Genomic DNA, 11003 nt, shown 5'->3' with positions numbered 1-11003 from the left:
ATAATTAATGAATGAGCCTGGCTTCCAGGCTAACGTTGGCTTCGGTAATGTGTTGGTAACAATAGTTTGCATGCTTCGAAGCTTGCGAGAGTAACATGTAAGGCTTTAGAATTAACATTTTAACTTGTCTCGGACAAAAATGAAAGACGATAACAAGAAAGTCAATGGACAACACAGCAAGTGCAACAAACATTATTAAGCCACAAATTAAAAAGCTTGACACAGAATCAATAGTAAAGTAAAACATCCCCAAATCCGACAGTACAGATATGTATAAACAGTAAACCAAAACACTGTAGCAAAGTACAATACGTGTGATTTAAAGTACTTAAGTAAAAGAAAACATACAAATTTCTATGCAGAAAAATGACTTTGTTGCAGTAATAAGAGTAAAGTGTCATTAATTACCTCCACCCCTGCAAATGCTTGAAGAGCAACTAAATGGCCCCTGAAAGTTTTTGCTTCACTACTGATACACTACAGGTGTGCCCACTGCTGTGACTTCACAGTTGGGTGTGGCAAGTAGAAATCCCAGAGCTGTAAAGTGCCAAATATGTACATGCTTCTCCTCTGGCATCCATCCAGAATATTAAATATTCATGTCTTTACACTCATCAACACTTCAACAGTGTTTACATAGTCTTGAAGATTACATATGAGGTGATGGCAAAATCATCACACAGCTCACACTCATCAACTGCATAATTACATATTCAAGACTCCTTAAGATTTAAAGACACAAACCCACCACCAAAATGAACAAGTGATTTAAAACTACTGTCACTCACAAATTGATGGTGGGTCTATAAACCTACTTTTTCGTTTAAAGTCACATTTGTAAAAAGAGATCTGACCTTAAATCACCTCCGATCATATATTCACTTCTAATCAATGGCGACCCCAAGAGGAGGTCAAGGGGGCCATGGCCTTACTGATATCATTTTTGGCCAACCCACTGGCCCCGCCCCCTTCGCATATGTATAATATGCTTCTCATTAATGAGTACTGTACACATACCATGCTTCTATCTGATATTTAACATTAGGTACTTTTTTTAACAGTAATTAAATAATGAAGATAAGATGAAAACAAGAAACGCATAGCCAGCCAGCTAATTTTGACTGTCCGTCAATGCCCCCCAAACCCTTATCATGGCCACCCCAAGATTATCAGTGACCCCTTCTGGCCCCCTTGATTAAAAAAAAAATGGTGGTGGGCCTGCTGATAATCTATTATGCTGTATACACAATAAATGCAGAAACAGAGTTACATAATTTCACACATGTTGTGACACTTTGCTGAATCCAGGCGAGCACTGCACTGATGAGGTCTTCTGGGGTGCAAAACAACCTGATTCTGTGAGGATGAGAAGAAAAAATAGCAATTATTACTATATTATACTTTAAATTTAATATATCTGCTGTAATTGCCTTTTCTGTTTCAGCGTGAAAAATATTGAGAAATTACTAGTTGCAGGGGACTGGCCTACAGAACTACTGTATTAAAAACTTGAACTTTTATAAAGTGTCAAAGTAAATATCATGTACATTAATTCATTCTGGCCTCTCTTCACTAGCTTCATCCTGAAGCATCAGTGAGAGTATACTGCAAGTCAATACATGGCCGTGCATTATCATGTCCGTGTATATTTTGATCATCCTTTATGGATCACCTCAGAGGTGCAGGATGCTGGTTATGTTACTGACCCAATGTACTGCTATTATGAATTCTACCAGAACCTATTGTTTGAGTGTACTGAGAAGATCATCAATGTCCTTAAACACCAAAGTTAAATTACATCAGTAATGGACCATTCAACTTTGAGCATCTATGCACTGATGTCTCTATTACGTGACTCACCTTCAGACCTGTCAGTTTTTTGTTTTTTCAGTTAAAGCACACAGCTCTGCTTGTGATAGAGGTGTTTCTGGGTCAAGGGTCTTCTTTGGTGATGCATCACGCAGGTTGGCTGCTGGAGTACACAAAGTTTTTAGTCTCTATAAAGAAACAAGAAATGGGACAAGAATTAGGTTGGACAAACAACAGACGTCATTATTTCCAGGGGAGCGGCCTCACTGATTACTGTAAGAAACAAACACAACTTTATGACTTTATTCACTGATTTTGTTGAAACTGGATCATATTTCAAGGAGTTTCCTGATGGACAGACAGCTGTACTTCTTAGATTCCCCTATGATCGATAAAAAACTTGACAAAGTGTCCTCTAGTGTGAAATGAATCACAACTTTCTGTGCGCAGGTGTCCCACCGCATACAGCTGGTGCCCTTTTTATTTTATATTTTTGCCCTTGAGTCCCCCACTGTCCCATAGACTTACCTGTCTCACTGTTCCTGGGGTTACTGCGATGCTATAGAGAATCCACAGTGGAGTCGGGAAAACTGAAGAGAGAGCAAGAACTATTCCAATGGCATAGCCCCATCCGGGGTACTGGTAGGTGCTGTTGTATGTCAGAGGGGTGAACTTGACCAGTGAGAAAAGCAATATTCCCTGTTAATGAAAGAAGAGACATACAGGGAACATTTAATGAACAGCATACATTTTTAGTCACCACAGATATTTTTTGTCTTCTTGTCCCATTTTTCAGCTGAATGTCCAGCTTGACTTTGTCTCCTGAACTTCCCCATAAATTTACTTACAGTACAAGCCAATGGTGTGAGGAACCTCCAGCAATATTTCATATAAGGCGAAGGGTAGTAGCCAATCATTTCCTTTATCTTCTTGTAATAATGATCAGCACCTTGCAGACATAACACAATATTAGCTATATCAACCTTTAAAGCATGTGATCAAACACGGAGAAAACATTATATTTTGAGTCCTAGGTGCTATATAGTAAGCAACTGGACGTTGTTCAATTTGTTGAAGACGTTTCATCCAAGAGGCTTCCTCAGGTCTAACTAACTGGAGGGGAGTTGCAGGCTTTTATACTGTGAGGGAGTCCTTACAGAGTCATTAAGGACACTGTAAGCTCTGAGTTTCAGAGTCGTTAGGGCCACTTGTGGGTCGTTGATGCAACCGGCCTTCATGTGGGTTGCTAGGGCTAGGTGAGCCCATGTGTGAGTGGTTGTTAAGGTGTCTGGGAATGAAACTCAGTACACCATTGTAGGTGGGTGATAAGTAATGTCGTAGGCCACCTCCTCTGTTCAAGGACGGTTGTTCCAGTTTGACATAGATGGATTCTTTTACTCCTCTTTCAAACCATCTGTCTTCTCTGGCTAAGATGTTTACATTGTTGTCCTCAAAGGAATGATTTTTCTTCTTCAGATGTAAGTGGACAGCAGAGTCTTGACCTGAGGAGTTGTCCCTCCTGTGTTGTGCCATTTGTTTATGGAGAGGTTGTTTTGTCTCTGCAATGTACAAATCTGTGCAGTCCTGGCTGCACTGAACAGCATTTTTTTTTTTTCGTCTCTTCCTCTCTGTCTGCACAAGCTTGTGCCCCACTCGAGCACAAGCTGGGGGTCATCAGAAACCTAAACCATGACTGAGAACCTTCATCCACATTATAATTTGAGGTTATTTACGCTCACAACAGGAACCTTAAACCTTAAATACCTTAAGTCTCACCTAAATTGGAAGAGTTATTAATTATAGTAGTTAGTTATAGTTGAAAGGGCTTCTGCTACTTTGGGGTTCAACAAAGCCTAAATATACAGTGCTACAGGTGACCTTTTTAATATACTGTATTTTTGATTGCACAGTTTTAAAAAGCACATGTGTTAATTATGATTAATAAATAAAATTGTAATTTTATCCTCCTTGAAACAAATGATTTTGCTGCTCACCAAATATCCATCCCACGCAAATGGACTCCAAAATGGCACATAACATGATTGGCATTCCACTGCAGGCATAGTAGTCGAACAGCAGAAAAACATAAAGTCCTCCCTAAAGCACATAACAGAGAAGAAAGGGGCAGAAACATATGTTTGGTCAAAGGGTTAAAGGCAAGACCTATTTGACACAGAGAAAGAGAGAAATGCAAAGGCTAAACAAATGAACTCTTACCTCAGTCACCATAATCAGGCCAATACAAAAGGAAACAGCACAGATGAAGAGCAGAAGAAGTTTACGTCGATGACCAGTGAGAAAGAAGGATGGATACAGGTCTGATATGGACGTCACCAAGCCTTCCAGAACCACAAACTGTGGGTGAAAGATAAAATGGCTCCTGTTCACATTTGTTACATGTTCTACATCGATACTTACAATTTAGTCAGCAAGCCAGTATGAGATCAATGGTGCCACTTTACCTCACTGTCCACTCCAAGGAAGATTATCATAATGAAGAAGAAGGCAGCCCAGAGTTGAGGTAAAGGCATCATGGCCACTGCCCGAGGGTAGGCAATGAATGCCAGACCTGGACCTACAAGCGGATGGCAAACTAGGTTAGACATTAGTTTTCTTATAGATCATTATGTGCTTATGGGTAGGGTCATTTTGATAAAAGCATTAGACCAATGAGCTGCTGAGCTTGTGTTCCCAGTGTGGTCGGAAATTAAAACTGAAAACTTTCTCTATTCAATATGCCTAACCATCCACGCATTGTCACCTTTCAACCTATGTTGGTATTGACATATAGTATACTGTATGTGTTTTGCTAAGATGTTGACTTGTTTGATAGAAGGCATGCACTACATTAAACATGGTACAGTCCCCTGTTTTGCCAAATTCAAACTGTTTCATTACACTATACACACCAATTTGGGCTGCTGTTGTCTAATCTTTCAAATGGACTGGAATGATTGAAACTGGAATAGAGTGATCCATTAACCCCCGATTTCAGGCACATCCATCTTTAAACATGTCCTTCATTCTGATCTCAACTGCACACTTCTAACAACTGTTACAACTGTAAAGTTTCATGACTGCATCTTGTACAGCTGTGACGCTATGGTGGTGACAAAATCTATCCAGAGACAGGTGAAATACTTCCCATCCCTCCCAATCCCATACCTGACTCAGCCACCGTTGAGATGTCGACACCCAACTCATACGACATGAAGCCGAGTACAGAGAAGACTGCAAAGCCAGCAACAATGCTGGTTACACTGTTTAGTATGCACAAGGCAAACGTGTCTCTGGAATTAAAAAAGATTATTATGTGCTGTATCCTCCATCACACCAACAGGTAAAAGGCATAAAAAGTAAGTTCATAGAAAATAGTTGTTTTTCTTACTTGTAGCAGTTGTTGTTATATTTGTTGTAGCTTCCCAAAGCTGGCAAACAGCCTTCGCAGACAGCATAGGAGAATAATATCTGGCTCCCAGCATCCATCCATACCTAAAAACAGTTGAATGAGTTGTAATCGTTATATGCCTCTTCGTATTTTATTACCCACATGATATTTATACTTCTAATCAGTATATATGACACTGATGTTTACTTGGCTCAGCAGTTCTGAATAAGTGTGTCTCAGATCTTAACGATGCATCATGCGAAGATGAAAATAAAACATGTGACGCAAACCCGTCCAAAGTAAGAGGAAGTCTCTAATGCACATGTTCTCAACTGGACTGTAGGACTGTAGCACACAGGCTCTATGGGCCCATGGGTTGCGTTCTCTTTGTTCTTTGAAGAGCAAGCGTTGCTGGTCTCTCTTGGCCAGGGATGAGGTGTTCAGGGTCCAGGTCAGGTTGTCCGTGATGTGCACCCCCAGGACCTTTGTCAAAAGCACAAAGGTCCACAGTAGTGCCGTTGTTGTAGAGTGGAATGTGGTTGGGACAGTTCCTCTTGAAGTCAACAATGATCTCTTTCATAACTCTTTTGTAAGTCAGGCCCGTCTTGTCCCGGAGATCATCTAACTTTGCTTTGGTAAATCAGTTGTGGGTCAGCAAGGAAAACAGCAGTGACTAGTGGACTCAAGACATAGGTGTGTTGTTGAGTGCCTCTTACTGTCAAAAATAGTTTGGGCAAGCAGGACAGTGAATGAAAGACTAGATTTTGGCTACACACAGAACATTTGTCAAGATGAACTACGTTTTGGTTTTGGTCTTGAATAATGAGTAATATTGAGTGGAGGATACTAACATCAGAGTGTGTCGAAGTCCTTCACTGTAAGTATGCAGTGTCAGCCAAATAAGTTCCGTACATTTGATCAGTTATACATCTACTCATCACTCGCCCATACATCTCACCTGAGGATCCGCCAGGCGGGTCAAATCAGGAGAAAGGTAAAATCCTATTCCATCTGCAGCTCCTGGCAGTGTCAGACCACGGATCAGCAATGCGATCAACATCATGTAAGGAAAGGTGGCTGTGAAGTAGACGACCTGAGAGAGAAGCACCAATACATTCTGCATTCAACAGTGTTTCATTTTGACATCAAGGTTTAGGCTCATGATTTTGCATGTCAAAACAACATCTTATGCAATCTGAAGTTTCATGAGCAGAACAAATGTATACGTGCACCTTTCCTGATGATTTCACGCCTTTCCAGACACAGAAGTAACAAATGATCCAGCTGAGCACAAGACATCCAGCCAGGTCCCAGCGGATACTTCCCATCTCCTCAATCCCTCCAGACAATCCCAGGACTCTCCTCCTGTGTGCAGGAAGAAAATGCTGTCAACATATATTTTTATGACTCAAAATAGTTTTAATCATATCAGTACTTACTGCCAGAACTCTTTAACTGAAGACGTTGCATTTTCATTTATTTGGCCATAAAATGAATCGTTTTGATGGTTATCAGTGCAGTTCTCTTACAGAGGAAGAATAAAAAGAAACAAGTTAGAGCAGCTAGAAATCTTTAGAGTGTGTTACTATGTTGAGATTAAGACAGACTTAAAGAAAAAGTGCACCATTTTGTTGCTTTTTTTTATACAGTACACGTTGTATATAATGTTATGGCACCAATGTAATGCAGATGTGTACCTGTGTTCCAGGTGTTGTTACAGCTGCTCCAGGGCAGTACAGTGTGGAAGGAGGAGAAGAGGTAGAGGAAGGCCCAGGCCAGGATGACAATATAATACATTACCATGTAAAGTGATGCCATTTGATTGCTGTAGCCTAAACCTATTTTAAAAAATTCAAAAAGGTTTGACCATTAGGTACAAGCAGCATTAGATACTTATTTAAACACAAGTAAGGCTAACTTTGATAACCTATTAGAACACACAAAAAAGGATCTGGAGAGGTGGTCGGGCCTTCCCATTTCGCTGGCGGGCCACATTAACACCCTCAAGATGACAGTACTACCTAGATTCCTGTATTTGTTTGTGACAATTCCTGTCTGGCTCCCAAAACATTTCTTTATCAAATTGGATAAATATATCTCATCGTTTATATGGAATCATTCCACGCCTCGAATGAAGAAGATTTATCTGGAAAGACCTAAATCTGAAGGTGGACTGGGTCTCCCAAACTTTCTCCATTATTACTGGGCATCAAACATTTCTAAACTGGCATACTGGGTGATGGCATTCTCTGACAAAAATGATGGAACTTTCATCACACGCATTGATATCCCCTATTGCTCTACTAACAGCGCCCTTGTCGACGCAGACCAATAGTAAGGCCTTTTTTAACCCTGTTGTTTCTAACTCCATTAGAATCTGGGTACAATTTCGTAAACATTTTAACCTTGATCTGATGAATAGCTTCTCTCCTCTGTCCCTCAACCATCTTTTCACACCTTCACAGATAGATCAGAATTTCGCTGGCTGGCATCAGCACGGACTGGTTTTCTTCGCTGATCTATTTGATGAGAACTCTTTTCTGTCCTTCGAAGCCCTAGTTAGAGATCATAATATTCCAAGATCACACTTTTTCAGATATCTCCAAGCCCGCAGCTTCGCCTTCAAACATTTCCTTACTTACCCCAAGCCGCCAAACAAAGACTCAGCATATGATCTATTAAATCTGAATCCATGGAACAGGGGTTTGATCTCTAAGACGTATAATATAATACATAATATTGATCCTCCAACACACACCAAAATACGTGAAGCCTGGGAAAGGGACCTGGAAATTGTAATCCTGGATGATGTCTGGGCTAAATGCATCTCCAACATACACACCTCCTCTATATGTATTAGGCATGGACTGATACAATTCAAGGTATTTCACAGAGCACATTACTCCAATGACAGGCTAGCTAAAATATACCCATCTGTTCACCCTATCTGTCCCAGATGTGGAAACCCGGTGTCATTGGGCCACATGTTCCGGTCATGTCCCTCCCTAGTTGATTTCTGGTCCTCCATATTTGACTGCCTTGCAGCTTTATGCAACACATCTCTCAAACCCAGTCCACTCACTGCTATATTTGGAGTCACTCCCTCGGAAATACATATCACAAACACACAAAAGAGAGCAATAGCATTCTGTAGTCTCATAACACATAGGTTAATCTTAATGAATTGGAAATCTAATAAATGCCCACCCTTCAGGAGATGGATTCAGGAGGTGCTATCTGTACTTCAGCTTGAAAAGATTAGACATACTCTGAAAGGCTCTTGCGACACATTCAATAGAGTGTGGACTCCCTTCATTGAATATGTGAGGAAGTTGAATCTCTAACAGATCATGTTATCATGTTATCTAAACGCTCTCTCTAGTCAACTGTCTGACTAGCCCGTTGATATACCTCTGCAGAATTGGATCTTGTTTTTGTTTTTTTGTACTCTTGGTCCCATTGGGAGGGTATATGGGGAGGGAACCAATATGGGATTTTGTTTTGAGTTTGTATGTTGTATATGTATGTATGTATACTTATTTTCTGTATAACTGAAAACACCTAAAATAAAGCTATAAATAAAAAAAAAAACAAGTAATGTCAGACAGAATTGAAATACTTCTTGCACTGTGTTGAATGTGTAGCTAAATTATCAATACCTTGAAATAAAGGACAAATTCTCCCCCAACATGTGATTCCAGCCTGACCAGTTAACTGTCCCACTGATACCTCCAGAAAGAAGAGGGGGATCCCACAGGTGAGCAGGATCGAAACATAGGGGATCAAGAAAACCCCTGCAGGAAAGAATTTAGCAAAGTACAAAACACTAAATGTTAATGATTCAAAACAATTCTTCCAGTTTGTTCTCATCTGAGGTTTGAAGTACAATACAGGAAGACTTTCAATCACTTCCTTACCTCCTCCATTTTTGAAGCACAGATAGGGAAATCTCCAAACATTGCCCAGACCAATAATTTCTCCAATTATTGCCAAAATGAACTCCCTCTTGTTGGCCCACTGGCCTCTCTTATTACACTTTGCTGGAGCATCATTTTGATTGTTGTCATCTTTTATCAGATTCTTGTCCTGACTATTTGTTGGCTCCATCGGGACTGGTCGGCTGTGTTAAAATGTAAATGATGAGAATGAGTTAATTCATTACAAATTGAAACAAAAATAAAATAAAACTTTGAAAATTTGAAGCAGTCATAGTGTTGGAGTTGTTTTTGGCACTTCTACCACACTGCAGAATATCAACATCATCATATCATCATCATCATCAAATTACAAGCAGTTTATTAATTATCTTATACTGTGTTCCACATGATTGGTCTGATTGAGTAACTTTTTTTACATTGTAAAGATGAACACCACAGGCTTTACCTTACACCCAGTGCAAAGCGGAGCACAGAGCAGGAAAAGTGTCATTGCTAGTTTCAGATCAACACAATTGTCATTTTCAAGCCGACTGCCCACATTGTGTAAGTAGCAAATGTAGGGGAGAATGGGGTAAGTCAAGCCAGTGGGTAAAATGAGCCACCCCTCCTAGGTAACCATAAACAAAAGTAGTCATATGACCACAAATTAAGGAAGGACACTTCACATTACTCAGTTCGTGTTGGACTGAAGCACATGGAGAGCGGTATGCAAAAAGAGTACTTTTCATGCCAAGTAAATTAATCGTGTTTAAAATTATCAATCGTGTATCTTCAATAAAACAGATGTGTTTTGGACATTATTACATTTCACTGTAAGCCACAAAACAAGGTCATAAACTCAGCATAATTGTGGATCTGAGCCACTGTGTCAAACAGTTTTGTCAAAATGGAGGTTGTGGGGTAAAATGTGCCAGTGATGTTGGGGCATCATACACACAAAGATGAGTTAATGTTTGATGACTGTTAAAAGTCTTATAAATACCTAATTGATGAAAAAGTTTTTGCCTTTGTTAAATTTATGTCATTAATAAAGTTCAAATTATCTAAAAAATGTTTTTGTGTCATTTACTGTTTATGTCAGTATTTAAAAGTGGCTGTTTATCGCTAGAGGCCTCAATTTGCCCCAACTCCATGCTCATTTTAGCCCCACCTTCAGGCCATAGGACTAGTTTTATTTGATCATTCTTCTGAAACCATCACCATCAATGTATTGTCCACATGCCTTTAGGACAAGATAAGATAAGATATACCTTTAGTGATCACCTGTGGGAGAAATAAAGGGAACAAACGTGTTAACAGTGACAAAATGTAGCATTGTGAGGTATAAATTGACAGAGAAAAATAAGACTGAAAAAATAAAAAAATATATACTTAAATAACAGAAGAACATCTGTGCTGGAGTACTGGCATATTCAGAGACTGAGAAATTCATCCAAATCAATCTTTTTCAGTCAACTTCATTGTAAACTTCAGTTAGGACTTTCTCTTTACAAAAGAGGAATAGACATCTGGGTGCCATGACCAGCAGCAGCAGCGACAGCAGCTATCTGACTAAAACACCGTCACATCAAGCAAAACAAACTGCACAAATTATGATTTCTGTAAGATTACAGTTTAGTATGCAGGGACAATTATAGCTACAGTATTAATATTAATATGGCCTTACTTAAAGTTATTACCCAGACTACAGTTAATCACTCGACCAGCGATATGATCTCATAGTCGGCATGGTAAAACTTGTAGAACCTCTTTTCCCAGTAGCACACACACGTCTTGCAGATGTTGGCACGAGTTGCATTTGACAGACGTAGTACGGGGTGCATTTGCGAGCGTTTGGCGAGACAAATGCCGACATCTCGCCAAACATC

The 11003-nt window shown here is 39.8% G+C and overlaps 1 protein-coding gene across 1 annotated transcript; it reads right to left on the bottom strand.

The window, feature by feature from the left end:
- Positions 1-1871: 1871 nt before the first annotated feature.
- Positions 1872-9304, bottom strand: LOC141017016 (sodium- and chloride-dependent GABA transporter 2-like). The gene is made up of 14 exons (XM_073491637.1): positions 9115-9304; positions 8857-8991; positions 6895-7035; positions 6637-6721; positions 6430-6562; positions 6156-6290; positions 5198-5301; positions 4975-5099; positions 4272-4384; positions 4027-4164; positions 3804-3906; positions 2658-2758; positions 2338-2508; positions 1872-1997 (listed from the first exon to the last, which is right to left on the bottom strand). Exons 1-14 carry the CDS (start codon positions 9302-9304, stop codon positions 1872-1874), a joined length of 1800 nt encoding a protein of 599 aa, XP_073347738.1.
- Between the last annotated feature and the right edge of the window lie 1699 nt (positions 9305-11003).

This window comes from Pagrus major, chromosome 21 (genome assembly GCF_040436345.1).
Source record: "Pagrus major chromosome 21, Pma_NU_1.0".
NCBI lineage: Eukaryota > Metazoa > Chordata > Actinopteri > Spariformes > Sparidae > Pagrus > Pagrus major.
Note: the sequence above shows the minus strand (reverse complement) of the source record. Positions and strands in the feature narration are given on the sequence as shown.